The sequence below is a fragment of the Hirundo rustica genome, chromosome 5 (genome assembly GCF_015227805.2).
Source record: "Hirundo rustica isolate bHirRus1 chromosome 5, bHirRus1.pri.v3, whole genome shotgun sequence".
Taxonomy (NCBI): domain Eukaryota; kingdom Metazoa; phylum Chordata; class Aves; order Passeriformes; family Hirundinidae; genus Hirundo; species Hirundo rustica.
This window is the reverse complement of record NC_053454.1, coordinates 1,085,852-1,113,796: the sequence shown is the minus strand read 5'-3', so window position 1 is coordinate 1,113,796 and position 27,945 is coordinate 1,085,852. Positions and strand designations below refer to the sequence as shown.

At 56.8% G+C, this 27,945-nt stretch overlaps 1 protein-coding gene across 1 annotated transcript in view; it reads right to left on the bottom strand.

Moving 5' to 3' along the window:
• The window catches only part of ALMS1 (ALMS1 centrosome and basal body associated protein), a 60,500-nt gene that overhangs the window by 10,083 nt on the left and 22,472 nt on the right, over positions 1-27,945 (bottom strand). Inside the window, exons 3-8 of the mRNA XM_058420620.1 lie at positions 19,865-19,967; positions 15,990-18,741; positions 13,488-13,647; positions 10,064-12,514; positions 8,494-8,624; positions 62-2,687 (exon numbers count right to left, since the gene is read on the bottom strand). Of these exons, the coding sequence (XP_058276603.1) occupies positions 62-2,687; positions 8,494-8,624; positions 10,064-12,514; positions 13,488-13,647; positions 15,990-18,741; positions 19,865-19,967 (8,223 nt within the window). The remainder of the gene's footprint in view (positions 1-61; positions 2,688-8,493; positions 8,625-10,063; positions 12,515-13,487; positions 13,648-15,989; positions 18,742-19,864; positions 19,968-27,945) is intronic.

Genomic DNA, 27,945 nt, shown 5'->3' with positions numbered 1-27,945 from the left:
TTTTAACATTTATCTATACCCTAACAGGTTCCAGCCCACAGACACACAGCAGTTTGCTCACCAGGCTGCCTCGGGAACGGGGGGATCTCCCTGTGGGATGAAGCCGTAACGCCGGCAGCTCCAGGGGCGCTGGGGGCTGACGGGCGCCGGGCAGCAGCTGTCCCCTCCTGGGGACGCACGCAGATCTCTGCTGAGAAGGTGGCTTTGGTGGGACTCTCCGTGGTGATCTGAGTGGCGGCGTCTGAAGTGCTTCTGGCGGGTTTTGGGGTCCCCTGCGCGCCCCCAGCCCCCGAGCCCCTCTGCAGCCGGGCTCTGGGGGAAAGCGCCCGGCCGGGGTCCGCTGGCACGGCTGGGCCGGGCTCCTGTGCAGCACCCTGGGCAGCAGGGAACTCAGCAACACCTTCCTCTGAGACTGCTGGAGCTGCCTTTGGAGTCACTACCCGAGCCTGCCCCGGAGCTTTGTCCCTCACCTCCACCCCGCTCCCAGCACGGCCCAGCTCGGGGTGCCCGACCCTGGAGGAGAGGGTGATGTGCACACAGCTCAGGAATTTCCTCACTGGGGGTGAGGGAGGCCTGGAGGTGGCAGATAAAGCCTCATCTGCGGGCACAGGGCGACACGGACCCATGTGCTCCCTCACAGCCTCTTCTGGAACCAGAGGCGGCTCCTCGGGGCTTCTCCTCCCCTCTGCCAACGCCTGGCCGGGGCCCCTCAGCAAATGCACGGGTGTAGCGGGACCCGAGCCTCGGGAGCCCTGGCACGGCCGGGTGTGGGCAGGTGGGAGCTTCTCCTGCCGGGGTGAGCCCAGGCTGTGGGGGTCACTCGGCAGCTGGAGCCCCTGGCTCACTCCTGTGCCATCCTCCCCGGCCCTGGCACTCTGTGTGTCCCCTGCAGGCTGCCCTGCCCTCTCTCTGTTCCCAGCGTGTTCCGGGCTCTCTCTCAGTGGCTGGAGCCCCTGGCTCACTCCTGTGCCACCCTCCCCGGCCCTGGCACCCCGTGTGTCCCCTGCAGCCACGGCAGGCACACACTGCGGCTGCCCTGCCCTCAGCCTCTGGCTGTTCCCAGCGTGTTCCGGGCTCTCTCTCAGCGGCTGGAGCCCCTGGCTCACTCCTGTGCCGCCCTCCCCGGCCCTGGCACTCCATGTGTCCCCTGCAGGCTGCCCTGCCCTCTCCCTGTCCCCTGCAGGCTGCCCTGCCCTCTCTCTGCTCCCAGCCTGGATGTTCCCAGGCTCCTGGGCTCTTTCCCGAGCAGCTGCAGCAGGGACAGGAGGAACCCAGGCAGCACGGCCCAGCCCGGGGCTGTGGGGACAGCTGTGGCTGCTGGCCCAGGGCTCTGTGCCCAGCCTCTCCTCCCCAGGCAGGGTCCCGCCCAGGCCGGGGCCGTGTGCCGGGGAGCCCGGGCAGCAGAGGGTGCCGAGGGTGTCCGGCCGCTCCCGGCCCTGCCCCGGCTGCGTGGCTGCCAGGGACCGCGGGGCAGAGCTCCCTGCGGCGGGACCCCGCGCCAGCGGGGCACGGAGCTCTGCCACAGCACTGCCGCGTCCCACGGCCGGGTGCTGGCTGCACGCCGGCGGCTCAGCAGCGGTCTGGGGCTGCAGCTGCACGTCCTGCAGCTCAGCAGCGTTCTGGGGCTGCAGCTCAGCAGCGTTCTGGGGCTGCAGCTCAGCAGCGTTCTGGGGCTGCAGCTCAGCAGCGTTCTGGGGCTGCAGCTGCCTGTCCTGCAGCTCAACAGAGTTCTGAGGCTGCAGCTCAGCAGTGTTCCAGGGTTTCAGCTGCCTGTCCTGCAGCTCAACAGTGTTCTGAGGCTGCAGCTCAGCAGTGTTCCATGGTTTCAGCTGCCTGTCCTGCAGCTCAGCAGCGTTCTGGGGCTGCAGCTCAGCAGTGTTCCATGGTTTCAGCTGCCTGTCCTGCAGCTCAGCAGCGTTCTGGGGCTGCAGCTCAGCAGTGTTCCATGGTTTCAGCTGCCTGTCCGGCAGCTCAGCAGTGTCCCAGGGCTGCAGTTCAGCAGTATTCCATGGTTTCAGCTGCCTGTCCTGCAGCTCAGCAGTGTTCCATGGTTTCAGCTGCCTGTCCTGCAGCTCAGCAGCGTTCTGGGGCTGCAGCTCAGCAGTGTTCTGGGGCTGCAGCTCAGCAGTGTTCCATGGTTTCAGCAGCATGTCCTGCAGCTCAGCAGTGTGCTGGGGTTTCAGCAGCATGTCCTGCAGCTCAGCAGTGCTCCAGGGCTGCAGTTCAGCAGTGTTCCATGGTTTCAGCTGCCTGTCCTGCAGCTCAGCAGTGTTCCAGGCCTTCAGCTGCCTGTCCTGCAGCTCAGCAGTGTTCCAGGCCTTCAGCTGCCTGTCCTGCAGCTCAGCAGTGTTCCAGGCCTTCAGCTGCCTGTCCTGCAGCTCAGCAGTGTTCCAGGCCTCCAGCTGCCTGTCCTGCAGCTCAGCAGTGTTCCACGGTTTCAGCTGCCTGTCCTGCAGCTCAGCAGTGTTCCAGGGTTTCAGCTGCCTGTCCTGCAGCAGGGAGGAGTGCCAGGGGTCAGCTCTAGGGAAGGGTGCAGCTGGTGGGGAGCTGGGCTGGAAGAGCTCCCAAGGCCTGGAGAGGTGTCTGTGCCCACCCCTGGGAACCCCGAGAGCCTGGCAACGCTCCCGGTCCTGCTCCTGCCTCCTCAGAAACTCAGAACCTGCTTCCAGACCACAGGGCCACGGATCCTGGAAAACAGAGCAGTCACACAGGTCACGTGGAGAACGTCCCACCCTGGCCAAAACCTGCAGGGAGGAGGCAAAGATGAGAGCTGCCACTAACCAAGAGTCTGTCATCAGGAAGGAACTTGGCTGTTAACGACCTAATTAAAACTTCAGCCTTTTTAAGTGTCAGGTTCCCATTCCCAACCATTTATCACTGCCTGGGCTGATCCGGCCCACAGGGGTGATGCCCTGGGGCACACCCAGAGCAGCACCCACCTGAGCTGAGATCTCATCCAGCAGCACCCACCTGAGCTCAGATCTCATCCAGCAGCACCCACCTGAGCTGAGATCTCATCCAGCAGCACACAGCTGAGCTGAGATCTCATCCAGCAGCACCCACCTGAGCTCAGATCTCATCCAGCAGCACCCACCTGAGCTGAGATCTCACCTGGAATCTCACCTGGACTGATCCCAGCCCACAGGAGGTGATGCCTTGGGGATCTCACCTAAGCTGAGATCTCATCCAGCAGCACCCACCTGAGCTGAGATCTCATCCAGCAGCACCCACCTGAGCTCAGATCTCACCTGGACTGATCCCAGCCCATGAGATCTCATCCAGCAGCACCCAGCTGAGCTCAGATCTCACCTGGATTGATCCCAGCCCATGAGATCTCATCCAGCAGCACCCACCTGAGCTCAGATCTCATCCAGCAGCACTCAGCTGAGCTGAGATCTCATCCAGCAGCACTCACCTGAGCTCAGATCTCAACCAGCAGCACTCAGCTGAGCTGAGATCTCACCTGGACTGACCCCAGCCCACAGCAGGTGATGCCCTGGGGCACTCAGCTGAGCTCAGATCTCACCTGGACTGATCCCAGCCCACAGCAGCTGATGCCCTGGGGCACTCAGCTGAGCTCAGATCTCACCTGGACTGATCCCAGCCCACAGCAGCTGATGCCCTGGGGCACTCAGCTGAGCTCAGATCTCACCTGGACTGATCCCAGCCCACAGCAGCTGATGCCCTGGGGCACTCAGCTGAGCTCAGATCTCACCTGGATTGATCCCAGCCCACAGCAGGTGATGCCCTGGGGCACTCAGCTGAGCTCAGATCTCACCTGGATTGATCCCAGCCCACAGCAGGTGATGCCCTGGGGCACTCAGCTGAGCTCAGATCTCACCTGGACTGATCCCAGCCCACAGCAGCTGATGCCCTGGGGCACCCAGCTGAGCTCAGATCTCCGGGCCTGGATCTGCACTGGTTCACAGAGTGATCCCAGAGCTCTCCCAGCCCTGGCACAATCCCACACCCCTGCAGGGTCCGTGGCAGGGAGCAGCAGCTCCGTGCCGTGGGGCAGGATCAGGAACGCTGCGAAGGGACAGGACACCACTCCATGGGGATCCATCCCTCCCATCCCCACGGCCACCTGTGGGGTTCAGGCCGTCACCCTCCCGTGCAGAGAACTTCTGAAGCGGCCTCAGGCTGCACCAGAGGGCGTTCAGACAGGATTTTAGGAAAAACCTCTCCATGGAAAGCGTTAGCAGGCACTGGAAGGGGGAACTGGTGGCGTCACCATCCCTGGAATGGCTCCAAGGATGCGTGGATGAGGCACTCGAGGACACCTCGGTGCTCAGCACGGTGGTGCCGGTTGATGGTTGGATCTTGGAGGTCTTTCCCACCCTGAGTGGTTCCAACCATCAACACAACCGGATTAATTCAAGCGTAATCCAAGATTCCACTGCGGAGAGTAACTCTGAGATAAATGTGCTGCCATGGAGATGGGCCAGATGAGCTCACTCAGAGGAAAAAGACACAAAAATCTAGGTTATATTTACTTCTTCCTGCTGACTGGGACAACTGTGGAAGCAGCAGAGTGTGCTCCAGTAATGAAGCAACGCGGGTCCCTGGGTGATTTTATCCCCGTCAGCCACCGGGAATTTGGCAACAAAAAGCAGCGGGGAACGTTTCTGGTGTAAACCAAACACATAAACAAGTATTTCACAACAGCTTTCCCAGCCTTCCTCCATCCCAGATGTCGAGACAGCAGCAACTCCTCCAGCAGGGCCTGGATCCTTACCCCACTCCTCTATTCCTTGACGGATTGGGAGGCAATAAATCAGTTTATCTGGCATTTCCAGCCAGGAGGGAGAGCCAGGGCGCGTGGAAGAGCGCAGGGATGATCCCAAGACTTCTCCTCCCTGCACCACGTGCCAGTTCAACGGCCTGAGGTAACGCAGAGCAACTCCCACCAGCGAGAGCAGGCACAGAAGTTGTGATAAACTCATCTTCCCAAGCCTTTCACATGTTTTATTGTGCCTGTTATGTGTCATCCTTCCAAAAAAGCTCCCTGTGCCATATGATCCACGGGAGCCTGCAGAGCAAATTTAGAGCTACAACTCCGTGAACTTCCTGGAGAAGTGAGAAAGCTCAAGGAGTGGAAAAGTACAGCAGGGAGTGGAGGAAAACACTGCACCAAGGGGGAGTAACTCCCAGGAAAAGGGGAGAGCGAGCATCCGGCACCCCAAAAAAAAACAAATGGGGGAATCGGGTCCTTGATTCAGGAGGAAAAATCCTGGGGTTGAAGATGCTGGAATCGTATTTACATCCAACATACAAACCTGACATGGCAGAGACAGCTCCCACTGTCCCAGGTGGATCCAACCTGGCCTGGGACACTGCCAGGGATCCAGGGGCAGCCACAGCAAAGCTGGGAATTCCACAATTCCCAGCCCCTCCCCACCCTCCCAGACAGGAATTCCCAATGCCCAAGATCCCAGCCCAATCTCCCCTTTCCCAGTGGAAGCCATTCCCTGTGTCCTGTCCCTCCAGCCCTTGTCCCCAGCCCCTCTCCAGCTCTCCTGGAGCCCCTTGAGGCACTCTGAGGATTCCCTGGATTTTTCCCTTCTCCAGGGGAACATTCCCAGCTCTCCATTCCCAGCCTGTCCCTGTAGAACATCCCAGGGGTTCTGAGCCCCTCGCTGTGCCCAGCCCAGGCCCCCCTGAACCCTCAGCCAGCCCTGGGACATCCACAGGACCTTTCCTGGGCTGACAAACAGCTCTCACAGACGCACACAAGATGGGAAATCATCCCAGGTAAAACGTCCCAGGGACCTCCCCCAGAGCGTCCTGCTCCCTTCTCTGCCCACAGACTTCACACACTTCCCGTGGCGAGCAGGGAAATGCCAAGAAAATTCCTGAACTCCTGGAGCTGTCACCTCTGAAAGCGAGAGGCAGAGTGTGACATTCCCAACGAACATCCCCCAGCCTGCCCCACAGAGATCCTGCCGCAGGAATTGTTTGCTGGAGCTGTAGGAACAGTTTGTGTGTCCCAGCCTTAAAGGCTCAGTAGAAGGAAAATGCATTTTCCTGATTTTCCTGATCTTTGTTCTGTTCTTTTTAAGTCCACTCAGGGCACTTTGGCTCTAAAACTTCCACGCTTATTGTACACAACAGCTCCCATTAAATTTACAGGAGATTATTTTGCCTGGTTGTGGGGTTTTTTTTTTTATCAGTGCAGTAGTTTAGAACAATCTGTATTTTTCAGTGACAGTGTTTGTCTTGGAGGGAAAAACACATTTATCTTAAGCACAATAAAAAAAAAAAAAAAACACCCAGTCACCTTCACTCTGCAAATTCAAACCATTTTTTAATCTCAAATTAAAAACACTGCAGCGCAAAAATATTTTCGAGATCAAAGCACGAGGTGCTGTGGTTGAGCTAAAGCAATTCCTTGGGAGCTTGGTTTGCAGAATGATGGTGAATTTTTTCTAAATGGGGATAAAAAAGTCCCCAGCTGACACTGAGTCACAGAAAGGTAAAATCCTCGGTAAAATCACTGCACAGAGTTCATTGCAGGGATAAAGCTGTGATCAAACAAAATCTAAAAGTCGGGCGGGGGGAAAAGCTTTGATGCCTCTGGTTTTGTATTTGTGTTTTGCTCGCTTTTGAAGAAATGTGAATTTTTTAAATAGTAAATAATACTGATATAATTTATCTCTATAATAATTATTAATAGAATAGGCAATTTCCTTCTCCCCAGCTGCCCGGGGATCCCGCCAAGGCAGGGACACGCGGGAGGTTTGGGAGCTGCTGTGTCTCCTCCCAGCACTGCTGCTCCAGAGCAGCTCTAAACACAGAGCCCTGAAGCGCTGCCTGTCACTCCTGCTAATGCAGGGCTCTAATTAAAACAGACAAACCAACCAACCCCTGCTGCTGCTCCTCCCGGCAGGCAGGCAGGCTGCAGGAGCAAACAGGAAAAAAATCAAGGGAGGAGAACCAAAAAGGAAGCTCTTCCTAAAGCTCAGGGCACTTGTGTGAAACACCAGCCCCTAAAAACCCTGCCACGATCACCCTGGACACCAGAGCAGCGCCAGAAACGGACACTGAAAGTGAAAACAGAGGGGAAACACTGCTGCCCAAATTCCAGCCCAGATCTGCGTTTTACACTGAGCTGGGAACACGCAAAAAGAGGTGCACAAACCACCTAGAGCTGCATTTTACAGAGGTGCATCTTACAGAGCTGCATTTTACAGATCTGCATTTTACAGATCTGCATTTTACAGATCTGCATTTTAAACATCTGCATTTTACACTGAGCTAGGAACACTCCAGAGGAGGTGCACAAACCACCTAGAGCTGCATTTACAGATCTGCATTTTACAGATCTGCATTTTAAACATCTGCATTTTACAGATCTGCATTTTACAGATCTGAATTTTACAGATCTGCATTTTAAACATCTGCATTTTACAGATCTGCATTTTACACGGAGCTAGGAACACTCCAGAGGAGGTGCACAAACCACCTAGAGCTGCATCTTTTACAGAGTTCCATCTTACAGATCTGCATTTTAGAGGTCTGAATTTTACAGAACTGCATCTTACAGATCTGCATTTTACAGGTCTGAATTTTACAGAACTGCATCTTACAGGTCTGCATTTTACAGGTCTGCATTTTACTGATCTGCAATTTACAGGTCTGCATTTTACTGATCTGCATTTTACTGATCTGCATTTTACAGGTCTGCATTTTACAGACCTGCATTTTACAGGTCTGCATTTTACAGACCTGCATTTTACAGGTCTGAATTTTACAGAACTGCATTTTACAGGTCTGAATTTTACAGAACTGCATTTTACAGAACTGCATTTTACAGACCTGCATTTTACACTGAGCTGGGAACACTCCAGAGGAGGTGCACAAACCGTGGCAGCTCCAGGGAAATCTCTCCCAGACAGTCAGAGCTGCTGAACCTCCCCAGCCCCGGCCCAGCCCCGACACCTCCACACTCCCACAGACAATTCCCAGCTCTCCTGGAGGACATCCTGTGACCAGCACTCCCCGATTTCCCCTGGCACCCTCACCTGCAGCAATCCTGGAGCAGCTCCTTCCCCCTGAGCGGGCACAGGGACAATTCCCTCGCTCCTGCCCCAGCAGCTCCAGGTGGGAGTGGCAGCAGACCTGGCGCTGCCCAGGGCACTCCAGGGACACCCAGCTCCTGGCCCAGCAGCTCCAGGTGGGAGTGCCAGCAGACCTGGCACTGCCCAGGGCACTCCAGGGACACCCAGCTCCTGGCCCAGCAGCTCCAGGGCACAGTCAGCACCTCCATGAATACTTTGTGGGAAGAATTCCCCCAGCCAGTCCAGAACGAGCAGCTCTGGCTCCTTTCTCACAGCACCACCAATTCTGCCCCCACATCTCTGTCTCTCACTCTCCTCTGGGACACCTGCAGCAGCGTCACCTCCAGGGCCAAACCACCCCAAACTGCCTGGGACAACCACAAAACCCCCCCAGGAGCAGGGGCAGCAGCCTTTCCCCCACCTTGGTTTGTACCTTGGCCCGTGCAGGTTTCCTGGCCTTCGGGAGCAGCTCTGCCTTCATTCCCTCCATCCTGGGCTGGCTCTCTTCATCCCAGAGCGGCCCAGACTCCTGGGACTGGCTGGCCAGCTTCAGCTTCACCCAGGCTGCCAAAAACACAAACCACGAGAGGTTCCCTTCGCCCTTTTCGTGTGTGGGGACAGTTTTTAACTTAAAATCAAAGCTGTGCATTTCTGCCCCCCCGCAAGCTGTGAGAACAAAGCCCACACCCAATTCCAGAGCTCCTGGAATGGCCAGGAATACAATGGAAAATGGCTCCTTCAATCATTTCTTTGGAGAGATGGATCCAGGACTCTTTCCTGGCTCGTCCTCACAGTCTCAGACAAAGCCAGAGCTCACTCACACAATCCCTTCCCATATGCCTGACTTTGTAACCGCATGCACAAAATCATTCCTTACAGTGGTGTCAGGAAAAGAGGGTTTTCAACCCGGAAAAATCCAGTTCTCCCCAATTCTATCACAGCACACAAGACTTCTGTCCTCACTGCAGCCCTGTCCCATTAAAGCCCCTCATTACAACCCAGAATAATCCCCTGGAAGCAGGGAGCAGCCTCAGCTCCGCCTGCATCTGTGGGAAATATCAAAAGTATTTCCCACTTTCAGAAAGCTGTGGAACCCCAGGAAGAGAGAGAGCAGAAGAACTCAGAATGAGCTGTAACTGCAAAGCCTGAAAGCAGGAAAAGTTACAATGGTACAGCAGCAAGGACACAAAAGGACAGTCTGAGTCTTGGGTTTGGCTAGGATAGATCCTAAGGCCGCAGAAAAATATGTTTAGCGAGACAGCAGAAGGTTTAAAGCTTAATAATGGAATATTGATTATTGTTACTAGAGAGCAAACAGGCATTGTTTGAAGCAGGAGTGCTCTCAGCGATTGTACAACAATTATCTGTAAGCTTTAGCAGTGTGCTGTTGGCTGGGAAACTTTAAAAACGCCCTGTAACAGAGAGATCTTTGCTGCTGCTGGCAGGTGTGAGCCGCTGCCATCCTCCCACTGCGCAAATCAGTCCTGTGACGAGGCTGATGCTGCAATAACAGCTGGAGGAAAAGTCCCGTCCTGTTTGTGCACAGAGCACCCACATCCCAGCACCCGCATCAACCCCTGAGCCAAACCCAGCCCGGGATGTGCCAAACCTAGCCCAGGACATGCCAAACCCAGCCTGGGATGTGCCAAACCCAGCCTGGGATGTGCCAAACCCAACCCGGGACATGCCAAACCCAGCCTGGGATGTGCCAAACCCAACCCGGGACATGCCAAACCCAGCCTGGGATGTGCCAAACCCAGCCCGGGACATGCCAAACCCAGCCCGGGATGTGCCAAACCCAGCCTGGGACGTGCCAAACCCAGCCTGGGATGTGCCAAACCCAGCCCGGGACGTGCCAAACCCAGCCTGGGACGTGCCAAACCCAGCCCAGGACATGCCAAACCCAGCCCGGGACGTGCCAAACCCGGCCTGGGACGTGCCAAACCCAGCCCGGCATGTGCCAAACCCAGCCCAGGACATGCCAAACCCAGCCGCGCCCTCACCTCGGATCTTCCTCTCCTGCTCCTCTGCGCTCCTCAGGACGCGGTTGGCATCGATGCCAGCGGTGCCGGCGCGCAGCAGGCCGCGGACGCGGGCAGCCAGCGAGTCCCCGCTGCTGCTGCTGCTGCTGCCTGCCCACGCCCCGGCAGCCCTGGGCAGGCTCCTCTGGGGCGCTCCTGTGGCACTGCCAGGCTTCCCCAGCAGGCTCCTGACGCGGGCGCCGAGGGAATCCTCGCTGTCATCGCTGCCCCGTGTCCCTGCCGCCCGTCCAGCCCGGGACCAGGAGCCCAGGATGGGGGGCACGGTGCCCAGGGGCTCCGGGGGCGAAGGACGGCCCTGCCCCGGGGCTGTCCCGGTGCCCAGGGGCTCCGGGGGGAGAGGACGGCCCTGCCCCGGGTCTGCCCCGGCGCTCGGCTCGCTGCCGGCCTGGCTGTGGGCGCTGAGGGAATCCTCACCACTGCTGTCATTGCTGCCCCGTGTCCCTGCTGCCCGTCCAGCCCGGGACCAGGAGCCCAGGATGGGGGGCACGGTGCCCAGGGGCTCAGGGGGTGAAGGACGGCCCTGCCCCGGGGCTGTCCCGGTGCCCAGGGGCTCCGCGGGGAGAGGATGGCCCTGCCCCGGGGCTGTCCCGGCACTGAGCTCACTGCCGGCCCGGCTGTGGGCGCTGAGGGAATCCTCACCACCGCTGTCATTGCTGCCCCGTGTCCCTGCCACCCGTCCAGCCCAGGACCAGGAGCCCAGGATGGGGGGCACAGTGCCCAGGGGCTCCGGGAGGAGAGGACGGCCCTGCCCCGGGGCTGTCCCGGCACTGAGCTCGCTGCCGGCCCTGTTGTGGGCGCCGAGGGAATCCTCGCTGTCATCGCTGCCCCGTGTCCCTGCCGCCCGTCCAGCCCAGGACCAGGAGCCCAGGATGGGGGGCACAGTGCCCAGGGGTTCTGGGGGGAGAGGACGGCCCTGCCCCGGGGCTGTCCCGGCACTCAGCTCGCTGCCGGCCCGGTTCCCATCGGCGGGGACGCTGCTGCACCCCTCCGGCTCCCACCTGCCCGTGGATCTCCCTGCCCGCGGCTGCACAGTGACACCCGTGGGATGTTCCACCAGCCCCTGGCCCCTCACAGCCCCCTGGGCCGTGGATCTCCCTGCCCGCGGCTGCACACCGACACCCGTGGGATGTTCCACCAGCCCCTGGCCCCTCACAGCCCCCTGGGCCGTGGATCTCCCTGCCCGCGGCTGCACACCGACACCCGTGGGATGTTCCACCAGCCCCTGGCCCCTCACAGCCCCCTGGGCCGTGGATCTCCCTGCCCGCGGCTGCACACCGACACCCGTGGGATGTTCCACCAGCCCCTGGCCCCTCACAGCTCTCTGGGCCGCGGCCTCATCCCACGACAGGCGCTCAGGGACCCGGCCCTTCCCCAGCCCGGAGTCCCTGGGATCCTCCTGCTCCTCCCCGGGCAGCCCCCGGGGCGATTCCCCGCTTTCTCCGCAGCAGGCTGTGGGGAAGGCAGGGCGGCCCCGGCCGGCAGTGAGACCCTCCGCCTGTGCCAGCAGCTCCCGGAGCTCCTGCAGGGCGCCCGAGCCCCCCAGAGCCCCCTCCTGCCGCCGGCTGCCGCCACTCCCCGCAGTCGGGCTCTGGGGCGCCCCGTCCGACCCCAGCTCGGCCCCAGCCGCACGCAAAGCCCATCCCCGCGGGCTGCTGCCCCGGCTGCCCCCGGCCTGCCCGGAGAGGGGGGCCCCAGCACCCCCGCCCCCAGCCCCGGGGCTCTCCCTGCCCGAGGAGCAGCCGGGCAGGTCCTGCTCTGCTCCAGCAGCTCCAGGGGACCCCTCTGCCCCCCGGGCTGGGGCAGCACCCTGCAGCCGGGGCCCCGGCACCCTGCCCTGGCTGGATGGGGGCTCTGCAGGGACCTGGGGGGAGCTGGGACACAGCCCCAGGGGGGACAGAACCCCCGAGAGCTGGGGGGAGCTGGGACACAGCCCCAGGGGGGACAGAACCCCCGAGAGCTGGGGGGAGCTGGGACACAGCCCCAGGGGGGACAGAACCCCCGAGAGCTGGGGGGAGCTGGGACACAGCCCCAAGGGGGACAGAACCCCTGAGCCAGCCTGGGAGCCTACAGGGGACCCCACAGGGACAGGGGACAGCACACCCAAGTCATCCCCAGAACCCCCAGGGGACCCCACAGGGACAGGGGACAGCACACCCGGGTCATCCCTGGGACCCCCAGGGGACCCCACAGGGACAGGGGACAGCACACCCAGGTCATCTCCAGGACCCACAGGGGACAGCACACCTGGGGCAGCCCCAAGACCCACAGGGGACCCCACAGGGACAGGGGACAGCACACCCAGGTCAGCCCCAGAGCCCCCAGGGGACCCCACAGGGACAGGGGACGCGCTCAGCGGGGACACGTCGGAGCCAAAGCTCGCCTGTGACATCTCAAAGGCTGGCAGCAAGGCACCTGCAGAGGAACAGAACACTCCCTCAGCTGGGGGCTCCGGAACACAGACATCCCCTCCTGCGCTGGAGGGCGCAGAGAGGGAGGGATGGATTCAAATAAAACTGGGAAATGTTGAAGGTGATGTTCTTAGGGTGAGACCTGAACTAAGATCTCCATGAGAATCGTCTCCCCCATAGAAATCTCAGGAGTATTTCAGATAAATATCAAAGAAAATGCAAAACTTGTCAGAGAATTAGGGAATAGCTTGAGTTGGATGGGCTCATCCCTGCGCAGTCCCACCCTGGGCATCCCTGGGAGCAGTGTGCAAACACTCCTGCAGTCTGGCAGAGTGGGGTGTTACAAAGGCACACTAATTTGGATGATGATGATGATGGGTGGACGGACTTAGGATCAGATCTGGTCAGTTATAAAAATACTGACAACTCATTGTCACCCTGAACGCACCAAGAAACCCCAGAATGCAAAAGAAGCCAAGGATTATTCCTCTCCCGAGAAGAACAAGTCTGGTCCCATCCCTTCAGTCTCAAGATCCAAACCTTCTCCTTGTGAAGACCTCTTGGAGAAGGAGAAATGAAGGGAATAAAGACCCCCTGTCCCTGCACTGCCTGGCAGCTGCCCCACAGCCACACTCCTGGCCCCTCTGGAGGAGGAAGCTTTCCAAAGTTTAAACACTTCCCAAAACCTCCTGCTGGGGGTCTGCGCTGCTTTTGCATTAGGAAAAAAGTGAAGTGTTTTAGAAGATTCAATCTAATTCTCATCAATTTTTTTCCTCTCTTACAGTTTTGTTAATAAAGCTTCCCTGCTTCACTTTTTCTCCTACTCCTATCTCACGGCAGAAAAAGAATAAATCATTCCAGTGAGATAACCCAAGATCGAAAGCAAACCAACCCAAAACCACCAGAGGATGGGGGAAGACGAGGTCCCAGGAAGATCCCTGGCCCGGAGGAGAGCGGGCTCCGCGCCCTGCCCGTACCCTGTGCCCGTGGGGACAGCCCGGCCGGCGCGTCCGCGGCACGCCGCAGCGTCCTGAGCGCCCACGGGGAGAACTCCAGCTCCCGCAGGGGCCCCCGCGGCACGAAGGGTGCCAGGATGGTGCCAGGGGACTGCTCGATGCCCAGGTTCCGCAGGTAGATCTGGGGAAAGAAGGAAGAGCCGACGCTCAGGGAACGGAGCTGGCAGAGCTCCCCCAGCCCAGCACGGGGGAAGCCCAGGGAACAGAGCTTCAGCCTCTCCGGGCTGAACGGTGCCCACCCTCAGGAAAGCACCACGGCTGACCTGAGGCCGTGGAACCGCTCCCGAAATTGAGAGACGGCACTGGGGGTGTGGGGTTTGGATGGAGCCGTGTGATCTCACAGGGGGGAAAACTGAGATTTAAGATTTCAGTGTGCAGTAACACAGGTGAGTCAGGATGGAGGATTTGGGGCATTGTCTGAGTCCTTCCTCTTCACCTTCTCCCTCCTTCTCCTCCTGGTTTGGGTGGATTTCTGTGACTGGGTGAAAAGGGTCGGCGCTGCGGCCTTGGGTGCTCATTGCTGGGTCAGAAATGTCAACAACAGAGGGGTCACTGTGTGATTGGGTAATTAGCAATTAAATGACCTTGGAAAGAGTCGGAGGTGCTCCGTTCCACCTCGTTTCTTTAACCTGCCAGTCAGAGCTCACGGCTCCTGAGGCCGGAAATGGATAACAAACAATAAACATCCGAGGTTCCCGTGGATTAATCCCGACCTCGTCAAGACAAAAGGAAGCCAGAACCTTCACAGAGTGAGAACTGAGATGTTTCAGCCTCACCTGCTTAAAATTCCATGTGCCAGCTGGAAGGAGAACACAAAGGTTTCCTTTAAAAACCTTCTCCCGCCCCACACAGAAAACAGAGAACTCAAAGCTGGCAGACTCAGGGATTCGAGGCAGCAGCAGGGAAGCTCCTCATTTTTTAGGACAAGTCTGTTCAGACCCTCCAGGCAAATGGTTGGGAGCACTTTTGTCGGAGCTGGTTGACACACAGACGTTATATGCAGGAAAAAGCCAAACTTTTCCTTGAGTTCATCACCTGCAGGGCAAATTAACTGCAACTCGTCCACACTATGTCCTAAACTAGCTCGGGAAAATTAAATAAATTGCCTTACCCCTCACAGCCAGCTCCATTTCCTATGATTTATAATAAAGCTTCCACTTTAACAGCCAGGTAAGTGACCTGATCTCCTTTGCCTTCCAGTGACTCAGGGGAGCAGGACAGCTCAGAACTAGGCTGGAGCGTGTGTAATCACAGCCAGGAACAGAAGTCATCTCTCTGTCCCATGAATTCCATTTCAAACGCCCTCCCTCCAACATTTATATTTGTTTCCCCACGGGTTTGCAAAGACAGCAGAGCGAGAAGAGCTTGCAGAGCACGTTCCCAAAGGCCTGGTGATGGTGGAGTCATCCCGTGAGAGGAGCAGCCTCTCTCTCACTCAGGGGTAATTACAGTCTGTAATTACCATAAATCTGCATCTCGTTTGCTGCAGCGCTCACAGCCCCCCGTGCCCTGGGCGCTGTGCAAGGCCTGCAGCCCCCAGCAGGGAGAAATCTGGGTTAGCCCACCACGATGGAAGGCATGGAGAGGCTCTGAAGGTCCTTTACGAGGAACACCTCAGGAATTCAGATCTGAGGCCTCAGAAAGCGGAACAAAGTGAAAAAGCAGAATGAGAAAATCACAGGGGAAAAAAAAAAAAAAAAAAAAAAGAGAATTTAATTTCCGAGGAGTTGTGTTGGGTTTGTTACTCCCACAGAGCTGGGGGCTGGAATTCAGCTCTGCTCACCCAGCACTTGAGTCTGAACCTCCTCTCTGGGTAACGAGAGCCTGATGCTCTGAAAGAGCCACCAGCTCACCCTCCTCCTCCTCCCTCCTGCTCCCCTGACACTCAGCCGCCCTGGGAAGGGCAGGAGACCTCTCCCACATCCAACCCTCTCTCTGCCCATGTTAAATAGCACTAAAAGTTATTTAAGACAAGCCGAGCCAGTGTCACGGATGAAATTCACTGCAGCACAACCCTGTCTGAAAGCATTTGTTTCGGCTTCTACTGATTAGAGCCTCTCCTAAAAAGAGCGGGGGGGGGGGGGGAATGGAAAAGTGAAAAACAAATGGAAAAGTGAAAAAAAAATGGGTAACTCTGGGAAAAGAAATGGTTAACTATGAGAAAAAAAATGGATAACTCTGGGAAAAGAAATGGTTAAGTATGAGAAAAAAATGGATAACGCTGAAAAGAAATGGTTAACTATGAGAAAAAAAAATGGATAACTCTGGGAAAAGAAATGGTCAACTATGAGAAAAAAAAGGATAACTGGGAAAAGAAATGGTTAACTATGAGAAAAAAATGGATAACGCTGAAAAGAAATGGTTAACTATGAGAAAAAAAAGGATAACTGGGAAAAGAAATGGTTAACACTGGGAAAAAACGGATAACCTTGGAATCAGAGTTTAAATTAGAACCAAACTTACCGGGATCCTTTCCTCAATGTTGAGCTCCTCTTTCTTGGGGGTCTCCAGGGCTGCTCCAGGGGGGATGGAGCTGTCCCCTCCTGCACCGGGGCAGTGCCTGGGCACCACCAGGGCGCCCCGAGGCTCCCCAGAACCAGCAGGAAAACTCAAACTCTCCGAGGAAACAGCCCCAAAGCGGTCCACGATCTCGTGAGCGGCGGGAACAGTGGGGCTGAGGGACTGACTGTCCTTCTCCTCACCATCGTCCTCCCGAAGGAGCCGAGCGAGGCCGCACACGAACACAGCCGGCGCCGAGCTTCGCCGCGCCCCGGCGCCCACACCTCCGCCCCGAGCTCCAGGGGCAGCAGGGGCTGGCAGAGCAGGGCTCGCATCCCCCGGGGGCTGCAGGAGCCCGGGGCAGAGTTCTGCTGCGCTGGCCCCAGCCAGGGCTCCGCTCCCGCCGCAGGCGCTGACGGCGCGCTCGGACCTCGCCCTGCTCAGAGCCGGCGCCAGGCGCCTCTGGGCTTTGGGGGGGAAACGCCAGCTCTCCCCCCGAGAGCCTGGCTCCCCGGAGCAAGGAGCAGCACGGTCCCCGGCATCCCCACGGCTCTCCTGCGCGGATAAAACACGGCTGGAGGCCCCGGGAGGTGCGCTGGAGGCGCTCCTGGCGGGAGGACATCCAGCCGGCACCCCCGAGCTGGCAGCACCGGGGCCCTGCTCCGGCTGGCACACGTGCCAGGCGCCCACCTTCTCCAGGAACCCCAGCGATGGGAAGGACTGGATCCTGCCAGGGCCCGGGGATCCCGGCCTCGGGGCCTCCCGGTGATCCTGGCTCTCCGGCACAGCGCTCTGGGGACGCTGCTCCCCCGGGGATCCAGGGCCAGGGGACGCTCCTCCGTCGGAAGAGCCGGGAGAAGGAGAGGCCTGCAGGTCCGAGGGGATCGCCAGGAGCCCGGCTCCCTCCGCCGCAGCGCTTCTCTTGAGGAACAGCCCCGGCGTGGACTGGAAGTTGGGACGAGGCAGGAGCAGGGAGAAGGAGCCCTCAGCCCCCAGAGCGAAGGAAGGGGAGATCTCCGTCACCTTGTGTCCCCCCTCTATGGAGCACTCGGAGGCGGTCAGCTCCTCCCTGCTCCCCGCCGGGGAGCGCCCAGGGCGCGGGGCAGCGGCCACGGCAGCGCCCTGGGGCTGGCTGGGTGGCACAGCGGGGACCGGCCGCTCCCCGCCCCGCGTCCCCGATGGCAGCGGCGCTCCCTGCAGCTCCTCCGTGGGTTCCTCCGAGGCGCTCAGCTCCACCCCACGCTGCCCCAGCCGTCCTCCGCCCGCCTCAGCTGCTGCTGCTGCACGGAGAACACCCCGAGCACACTCGGAGTCCCCTCTCCTCACGCCGCCAGAGAAACCATCCGACAGCTCCGGCACCTTCCTTCCTTCCTCCTGCTTCTCCAGGGCTCCTGCTCCGCTCCCGAGCGCTCCCAGCCGCTCCGGCTGCGCCCCCCTCTCGCTCGGCTCCGACAGTTTGGTCAGCGCGGTTTTATAGGAGCCCCCCGAGGATGAGGATTCCTCCCGCCCTGGGGACTCCTTGTCCCTCTCTGCCGGCTCAGAGCCAGCCGCTGGGCCACCAGCGTCCTGGGAGGGGTGTCCAGAGGGGTGTGCATTCGAGTGTCCAGAGGGGTGTCCAGAGGGGTGTCCAAAGGGGTGTGCATTCGAGTGTCCATTGGAGTGTCCAGAGGGGTGTCCGCTGGGATGTCCACTGGGATGTCCAGAGGGGTGTCCATTGGAGTGTCCAGAGGAACGTCCATTGGACTGTCCACTGGGGTATCCGCTGGATTGTCCACTGGGGTGTCCAGAGGGGTGTCCACTGGGGTATCCACTGGATTGTCCACTAGGATGTCCACTGGGGTGTCCAGAGGAATGTCCACTGGATTGTCCACTAGGATGTCCACTGGAGTGTCCACTGGGATGTTCACCGGGGTGTCCACTGTGTTGTCCACCGCAGTGTCCACTGGGATGTTTACCGGGGTGTCCACTGTGTTGTCCACCGCAGTGTCCACTGGGGTGTCCATCGTTCCCAGCAGTGCTCCAGGGCTGCTCCAGCCCCTTTCCCAGCCCCTCCTCTGGAGCTGGCTCTGCTGGCTCTCCCCTGCTCGGGGCTCCTGGTGCCTCCTGCTCGGGGCCACCGTCCCTGATGTCCCCGGTGTCCCTGATGTCGCCAGAGTCCCTGGTGTCCCTGATGTCCCTGGAGTCTCCGATGTCCCTGATGTCCCTGGTGTCCCTGGTGTTCCTGGAGTCCCTGGTGTTCCTGATGTCCCCAGTGTCCCTGGAGTCCCTGGCATCACTGGTGTCCCCGATGTCCCTGATGTCCCCGATGTCCCTGGAGTCCCTGATGTCGCCGGTGTCCCCGATGTCCCTGATGTTCCCGGTGTCCCCGATGTCCCTGGTGTCCCCGATGTCCCTGATGTTCCCGATGTCGCCGGTGTCCCTGGAGTCCCTGATGTTCCTGATGTTCCTGATGTTCTCGATGTCCCTGGTGTCCCCGGTGTCCCTGATGTCGCCAGAGTTCCTGGTGTCCCTGATGTCCCTGGAGTCTCCGATGTCCCTGATGTCCCCGGTGTCCCCGATGTCCCCGGTGTCCCCGTCCCCAGGGCGCTGCCCGCACACGGAGCGTTGGGAGAGCCGGGATGAAGAGGGAAGGGCTGGGCCCCTCGGGGCTGCTCCTCCATGGACGTGGGGAGGCTCCGGGTGCCCCAGGGACGCTCCAGACACATCCGGGACTCCTCTGCAAGGGGCAAGGAAAGCGGATTCCTGATCAGTTCTTTTATTTCAACGTCTCTGGTTTAAATCAGCAGCAAAGGAACTTCAGGGGACAGCTGGGGGTCAGCAATATTCACACAAATACCCAAAAATGCACCCCCTAAAGGGGCAAAACCCGAAGGAATGGGAAGAAATATCAAAAATCTCCTATAAAATAAAGGCTCAATAATAGTATATAACATATCATAGATATCATATAATATATCATATATCATATATACATTATACATGATATATTATACATGATATATGATATATGATATATTATTACTATTAATAATAGTAATAATAATTCTACTTAGTATAGCAATATTTTTCAACATATTTAGGACCAAAACGTTTTTAACTGACAGGCTGTTATTGGCCACATAAATAAAGAAAATTAGCCAAGTAAAAAATGCAACGTGTACTTACACATATCCCAGCTTGCCTGTGGTTTTTTTAACATAAACCACCTACTTCAGTTCCTAATATCAATTAATTTTTTTAAATGATACAAAAGCAGCCAGGCCTCAGATAAGCAACAAATTCCTATAGAGTTCTAATATTCATATTGGGAATTGCTTAATTAATAGCTCCTTTATATTAAACATACCAGCAAACCCTAATAAAAATTATTCCAAGCAAGCAGAGCACCTCAAAATGAAGGTGACAGAGCCTTTTACTGGAACAGCTCTTTCCTTGTGCGTTTTAACCCCAATTTTGTACTGTAAATTACACATATACATGTGTATACATACAAACCACAACACTGTCCACCTATGTTTTTACTCCTGTAAATACACAAATCTGATTTTTGTCCCCAGAATTTCATTTCAGAAGTTTATTCCCAAGTCTAAGCAAGCTCCAGAGACGCTGAAGAGGGTGGAGTTCCTCATTTTCCCATTTTCCCAGGGTACCTCAGCACAAGCTCAGAAGAGCCTGGTCCTGGTTTTCCCTTGCCCAAACCCTCCTGAGGGCAAAATCCAGAGGTGCCTTCTCCCCACAGCCCCAGTCCCCACATTTCTGTGCCCAGGAAATGCCACTATCCATCATCCTTCACTGCAGAACCTCCAGGGGAAAGGAACAGCCCCAGCACCCCGTCCCACCTCAAGGGGAGGAAATCCAGCTGGGATTCCTGCAGGAACGTCTCAGCCCGGCCTGGGCTCAGCAGCAGGGGCAGGCAGGGGGAGAATCTGCTGTCCTGGATATCTGGGAGAGAGAAACACCAGCAGGGCTGTGAGAGCGGGCAGCACAGCCCCAGAGATCCCAGCCCCAGTCCCAGAGATCCCAGCCTTGTATCCCCAAAGATCCCAGCCTCAGTCCCAGAGATCCCAGCCCCAGTCCCAGAGATCCCAGCCTCGTATCCCCAAAAATCCCAGCCTCAGTCCCAAAGATCCCAGCCTCAGTCCCAGAGATCCCAGCCTTGTGTCCCCAAAGATCCCAGCCCCAGTCGCAGAGATCCCAGCCTCAGTCCCAGAGATCCCAGCCTTGTATCCCCAAAAATCCCAGCCTCAGTCCCAGAGATCCCAGCCCCAGTCCCAAAGATCCCAGCCTTGTGTCCCCAAAGATCCCAGCCCCAGTCCCAGAGATCCCAGCCTCGTATCCCCAAAAATCCCAGCCTCAGTCCCAGAGATCCCAGCCTTGCGTCCCCAAAGATCCCAGCCTCAGTCCCAGAGATCCCAGCCTCGTATCCCCCAAAATCCCAGCCTCAGTCCCAGAGATCCCAGCCTTGTATCCCCAAAAATCCCAGCCTCAGTCCCAGAGATCCCAGCCTCGTATCCCCAAAAATCCCAGCCTCAGTCCCAGAGATCCCAGCCTTGTATCCCCAAAAATCCCAGCCTCAGTCCCAGAGATCCCAGCCTCGTATCCCCAAAAATCCCAGCCTCGGTCCCAGAGATCCCAGCCTTGTATCCCCAAAGATCCCAGCCTTGTATCCCCAAAAATCCCAGCCTCAGTCCCAGAGATCCCAGCCTCGTATCCCCAAAAATCCCAGCCTCAGTCCCAGAGATCCCAGCCTCAGTCCCAAAGATCCCAGCCTCAGTCCCAGAGATCCCAGCCCCACATCCCCAGAGATCCCAGCTGCAAGGAAGGGGAGGGAATCCCACCCTTTAACCCCTGGCCTCCTCCCTCCTGGATTAAATTCATCTTTCTCATCCCGTCCCAAACCCAGGGCTCCAGCCGCTCACTCCTGGCACTGCCATCCCCAGCTTATCCTAAAACTCCTCCTGTGCCATCCCCAGCTTATCCTAAAACTCCTCCTGTGCCATCCCCAGCTTATCCTAAAACTCCTCCTGTGCCATCCCCAGCTTATCCTAAAGCTCCTCCTGTGCCATCCCCAGCTTATCCTAAAACTCCTCCTGTGCCATCCCCAGCTTATCCTAAAACTCCTCCTGTGCCATCCCCAGCTTATCCTAAAACTCCTCCTGTGCCATCCCCAGCTTATCCTAAAACTCCTCCTGTGCCATCCCCAGCTTATCCTAAAACTCCTCCTGTGCCATCCCCAGCTTATCCTAAAGCTCCTCCTGTGCCATCCCCAGCTTATCCTAAAACTCCTCCTGTGCCATCCCCATCCCGTTCCACCCCAGCCAGCGGCTCCCTCCCGATTTCCAGCTGGGATCACACAGGATTTTATCCCATCCCCTTTTACTTCCTCACAAACCAGGGACCCCACTGGTGCCTTCCCTGCTCCCTGTTTTTCCACCATCTCTGATTCCACAAAGGCTGTGTGGCATTTTTCTCGGGAGGGATTCAAGTTAAATCAAGCCTAGCAGGCAGCGATGACTGCTGCAGCAATCAATTTCAGGTTTTATCCTGCATTTCTTTGCTCTTTGGGATCCTTGGCGGTTTATTTCCAGTCCATTGCTTACAAAAACAAATGGAAATTGTTCATACCGCAAGAATCAAAGCAACTCTAATGTATGTGTTATTATCTGCGGGGCTGAGATGTAACAGCGAGTTTGGGGGGGGTTCCTCTCCTTTTTTTTAACTCTCAGCTGATATCTGAGAAGTGTAAATAACTACAGACGTGTCCGAGGGGTGTAAAAAATATCCCCAGTATTCTGAGCTTTTACTTTCAAAGGAAAAGAGCTGTTTGTGCTCAAGGAAGTGACTTTCTGACCCAGAAATGCCATTTATTTCATTTGGGCTCATCAGCTTCCAACCACTCAGACAAGCCACAGTCTGCAGCACTCAGAGGAGCACAATCACCTCAGAAAAATGATCATTACACAAACAAACAAACAAACAAACAAACAAACAAATCCAGTTTTCATTCCGTCAGCTGCACCCCGAGGCTCCTCCACCCACACTGCGTCGCCTGACCTGCGGCAGCCAACCACGAGGCAACCTCGCTTATTCATTTTTAATTTAATACTCCCAATTAACTGTTTTTTTTAATTGCCTTAGAACTCCAGGTAGCGAGAGGCTGATTACACAGAGAGAAATAACTGGATTTGCAATACCAAATATGATTAAATTGCTTGCTCGGGAGTTTAGAGAAAGGAAATGAGATGCAGCTTAAAAAAATGGGTTAAAAAACCTATTTCTGTGCAATGTGACAGCAGGAGGAATTCCAGGGGACTCGGTCTGCACTGGAAAGCAGAGCTGGATGAGAAAATGAGTTCTGACACACGTGGAGGTGTAAAACAGGAGAGGAGAAAGCGGCAGCACCAGCACAGAGGGAGCAGAGCCGAGGAATGGGGTCAGGACAACTCATTCATGGCACAGCAGCTCCTCAGGGCTGCTTATCCAAGGAACACCCCAAATGGGGCTGAGGAACCCCTGATGGGAACTGTGGGGCTGGGGCAGCTGTGGGGCTGGGGCAGGGATGGGATTGGGGCAGGGATGGGATTGGGACAGGGATGGGATTGGGGAGTGACGGGATTGGGGAGTGATGGGATTGGGGCAGGGATGGGATTGGGGAGTGATGGGATTGGGGAGTGATGGGATTGTGGAGTGATGGGATTGGGACAGGGATGGGATTGGGGCAGGGATGGGATTGGGGCAGGGATGGGATTGGGGAGTGACGGGATTGGGACGGGGATGGGATTGGGGCAGGGATGGGATTGGGGCAGGGATGGGATTGGGGAGTGATGGGATTGGGGCAGGGATGGGATTGGGGCAGGGATGGGATTGGGGCAGGGATGGGATTGGGACAGGGATGGGATTGGGACAGGGATGGGATTGGGACGGGGATGGGATTGGGGCAGGGATGGGATTGGGGCAGGGATGGGATTGGGGCAGGGATGGGATTGGGGCAGGGATGGGATTGGGGCAGGGATGGGATTGGGACAGGGATGGGATTGGGACAGGGATGGGATTGGGGGATTGGGACAGGGATGGGACTGTGGGATCGGGGCAGGGACGGGATTCAAGCAGACCTGAATCCTGATTTAAAATCAGAAGAGGAGCCTGAGCTGGCTCCCTGGGATCTCCCTCACGTTTCTCCCAACACACAGAGGTTTGTTCAGGGCTGGCTCTGTCTGAGCCTGGACTTTCCATCCCCAACTCCCAACAATTAACTGGGAGCACACAGAGGTTCCAACGCTTCTGGTGCTCATTCACTCAAGAATTTTTCACTGTTACACTTGGCAATACTGAGCAGATTAATCTGGATACAGAATTATTGCATTAAGGATGCAAAGCAGTGTTTTTTAAGAAACACTAAGCAAGCTGGAATCTGAACTCCCTCGGTTGTTAGGGGGACTTTTCCCCCTCCCGAATCTGGTTTTCTATTTAAAACGGCATCAGTGAACAAATAATATTAGTTGCAGTTATCAAACCAGACTTGTCAGCTCCCATCATGACACACTTCATGTGGCAGAACTGGCACCTTATTTTTAGTCATGCAAGAGAAGAGGAAAACAAGCTCTTCTGATTTCAGCCTAACTTCTCCGCTTTGAATGAAATTTTCAAGCTAAATTGCAAAGCAGGAATGATTAAAGAAAAGGTTCTTACACACACATTAAAAAAAAAAAAAGCTGGGTGTGCTTTGGAAATGAAGAAACAAAGAGAATTAAGGGAGGGAGCAGAAAATAATTGAGGGGAAAAAGCTGTCAGAAGCAGATGTTGCCAATCTTTTGTGTAGAGAGATTAATAAAGTAAAAGTGCACACACAGACCCCACAAATCACAACATTTGGCTGATAAATCAGGCTCCATTATACCAACAGAAACAAAAGTGCCACTTGACATTTGCACTAAGAAACTCAAAGGGATGAACAAGTGACGGAACATTCTCCAGTCAGAGCCGTGAACAGGGAACTCTCACTGCTCCGAGGCCCTTCAAGAGCCACTCATCCCCTGCCCTCCATGGAGCTCCAGAAATCCCAAACACCCCCTGCCCCTCACGGAGCTCCAGAAATCCCAAACACCCCCTGCCCCTCACAGACCTCCAGAAATCCCAAACACCCCCTGCCCCTCACAGACCTCCAGAAATCCCAAACACCCCCTGCCCCTCACAGACCTCCAGAAATCCCAAACACCCCCTGCCCTCCATGGACCTCCAGAAATCCCAAACACCCCCTGCCCCTCACAGACCTCCAGAAATCCCAAACACCCCCTGCCCTCCATGGAGCTCCAGAAATCCCAAACACCCCCTGCCCTCCATGGAGCTCCAGAAATCCCAAACACCCCCTGCCCTCCAGGGACCTCCAGAAATCCCAAACACCCCCTGCCCTCCATGGAGCTCCAGAAATCCCAAACACCCCCTGCCCCTCATGGAGCTCCAGAAATCCCAAACACCCCCTGCCCTCCATGGACCTCCAGGAATCCCAAACACCCCCTGCCCTCCATGGAGCTCCAGAAATCCCAAACACCCCCTGCCCTCCATGGAGCTCCAGAAATCCCAAACACCCCCTGCCCTCCATGGAGCTCCAGAAATCCCAAACACCCCCTGCCCCTCATGGAGCTCCAGAAATCCCAAACACCCCCTGCCCTCCATGGAGCTCCAGAAATCCCAAACACCCCCTGCCCCTCACAGACCTCCAGAAATCCCAAACACCCCCTGCCCCTCATGGACCTCCAGAAATCCCAAACACCCCCTGCCCTCCAGGGAGCTCCAGAAATCCCAAACACCCCCTGCCCTCCATGGAGCTCCAGAAATCCCAAACACCCCCTGCCCCTCACGGAGCTCCAGAAATCCCAAACACCCCCTGCCCCTCATGGAGCTCCAGAAATCCCAAACACCCCCTGCCCTCCATGGAGCTCCAGAAATCCCAAACATCCCCTGCCCCTCATGGACCTCCAGAAATCCCAAAATTCCTCCAGAGAAGCCCAAGGATGAGGCAGGGATTTGCCGGGCAGCGAAAAGCTCAGTGCCCTCAGGGAGGGCAGGGAAGGGAGGGAAGGGAGGGAAGGGAGGGAAGGGAGGGAAGGGAGGGAAGGGAGCGAAGGAAGTGCCCCAGGCTGGACACGGGGGCGTGGAGCAGCCTGGGACAGTGGCGGGTGTCCCTGAGGGATGGGGTGGCACTGGGTGGGATTTGAGCTGCTTCCAACCCCAACAATTCCCAGATCAACCATTCCCAGGCCAGCCAGAGCAGCCTGACCCCACTGCATGGTGGGTTCAGCTCCTCCAATCCAAACCATTCCCAAACCATTCCCAAACCATTCCCAAACCATTCCCAAACAATTCCCAACCCAAACCATTCCCAAACCATTCCCAAACCAAACCATTCCCAAACTATTCCCAACCCAAACCATTCCCAACCCAAACCATTCCCAAACCATTCCCAAACCATTCCCAAACCATTCCCAAACCATTCCCAAACCATTCCCAACCCAAACCATTCCCAACCCAAACCAATCCGGGGGTACATTTGGGATGCTCAGGATGGATCCCTCTGGCACATTTGGGATGCTCAGGATGGATCCTGGGGCACATTTGGGATGCTCGGGATGGATCCTGGGGCACATTTGGGATGTTTGGGATGGATCCTGGGGCACATTTGGGATGCTCAGGATGGATCCTGGGGCACATTTGGGATGTTTGGGATGGATCCTGGGGCACATTTGGGATGCTCAGGATGGATCCTGGGGCACATTTGGGATGCTCAGGATGGATCCTGGGGCACATTTGGGATGCTCAGGATGGATCCTGGGGCACATTTGGGATGCTCAGGATGGATCCTGGGGCACATTTGGGATGTTTGGGATGGATCCTGGGGCACATTTGGGATGCCCGGGATGGATCCTGGGGCACATTTGGGATGCTCAGGATGGATCCTGGGGCACTTTTGGGATGTCCGGGATGGATCCTGGGGCACATTTGGGATGCTCAGGATGGATCCTGGGGCACATTTGGGATGCTCGGGATGGATCCTGGGGCACATTTGGGATGCTCAGGATGGATCCTGGGGCACATTTGGGATGTTTGGGATGGATCCAGGGACACTTTTGGGATGCTCAGGATGGATCCTGGGGCACATTTGGGATGTTTGGGATGGATCCAGGGACACTTTTGGGATGCTCAGGATGGATCCTGGGGCACATTTGGGATGTTTGGGATGGATCCTGGGGTACATTTGGGATGCTCAGGATGGATCCTGGGGCACATTTGGGATGTTTGGGATGGATCCAGGGACACTTTTGGGATGCTCAGGATGGATCCTGGGGCACATTTGGGATGTTTGGGATGGATCCTGGGGCACTTTTGGGATGCTCAGGATGGATCCAGGGACAGATTTGGGATGCTCAGGATGGATCCTGGGGCACATTTGGGATGTTTGGGATGGATCCTGGGGCACATTTGGGATGCTCAGGATGGATCCTGGGGCACTTTTGGGATGTTTGGGATGGATCCTGGGGCACATTTGGGATGCTCAGGATGGATCCCTCTAGCACATTTGGGATGCTCAGGATGGATCCTGGGGCACATTTGGGATGCTCAGGATGGATCCTGGGGCACATTTGGGATGCTCAGGATGGATCCTGGGGCACATTTGGGATGCTCAGCCAGCGCCAGGCCCGGAGCAGCTCCCAGGCCTGGAGCAGGTGCCCGGGCTGGAGCAGGCAGCGATGTCAGCGCCGCTCTCCCGGAGCACCCTGTGCCCAAACCGGGATTTTTCCCGCTGTCCCTCTGAAGGTCAAAAGCCGCCTCAGTGGAGATCACGGAGCAGCAAACCTGGGGCTGCCTCTCCCTCTCCCAGGCTGCTGAGAAGCCGGAACGCCACAGCCAAGCTGCCGTTCGGGGGGGATAAAAAAGGAAAGCAAAACAAAAACAAAGCCTGGGCTCTGTCAAGCTGTTCCACGGAGCAGCAGGAGCACTTCAGTACAACTGTCATCGTCACTCCTCCCCTCCTGACATGAAAGCCGAGACACTTTTGGAGGAGGAGAAGAAGGGATAAATGAGAGTTGCAGCGATGGCTTCCTCCCTCTCACCTCTGCTCCCAGATCTGGGAATTCAGAGCACACACCGAGCCTGCAGCCACCGGCTCAGCTCTAGAGAGCAGCAGGTGAAAGAGCAGAGGAGAGGGTTCTCCCAGCTTTTACACCTTACAGAGCCTTCTGCTTGCTCCTTAACTCCAGCCGCATTTGGGAACTCAAAGCTGGACAAATAGCAAGAAGTTTTTTCCTGATTAAATGGTTTGGAGCCCTGCAAATAATAACAGGGAAAGGGATGTAAAATACAAAATGATGAAACACAAGAATGCTGCTCAGAGAATGTGGGCATGGACAAGGACAACCTTCCATGTCCTGAACCTCACTCTCCTGCAAAAATGGGGATTTATTCACTGTCCATGAACTCCTCGTGGTTCAGACACAGCTTTTAGCCACCTGCAGACCCGGCTGTGACACACCCAAAACGGGGATTTATTCACTGTCCATGAACTCCCTGTGATGCACACACAGCTTTCAGCCACCTGCAGACCCGGCTGTGACACACCCAAAACGGGGATTTATTCACTGTTCATCCCCGTGGTGCACACACAGCTTTTAGCCACCTGCAGACCCGGCTGTGACACACCCAAAAACGGGGATTTATTCACTGTCCATGAACTCCCTGTGGTGCACACACAGCTTTTAGCCACCTGCAGACCCAGCTCTGACACACCCAGGAATGAGGATTTATTCACTGTCCATGAACTCCCCGTGGTTCAGACACAGCTTTTAGCCACCTGCAGACCCAGCTGTGACACACCCAAAACGGGGATTTATTCACTGTCCATGAACTCCCCGTGGTGCACACACAG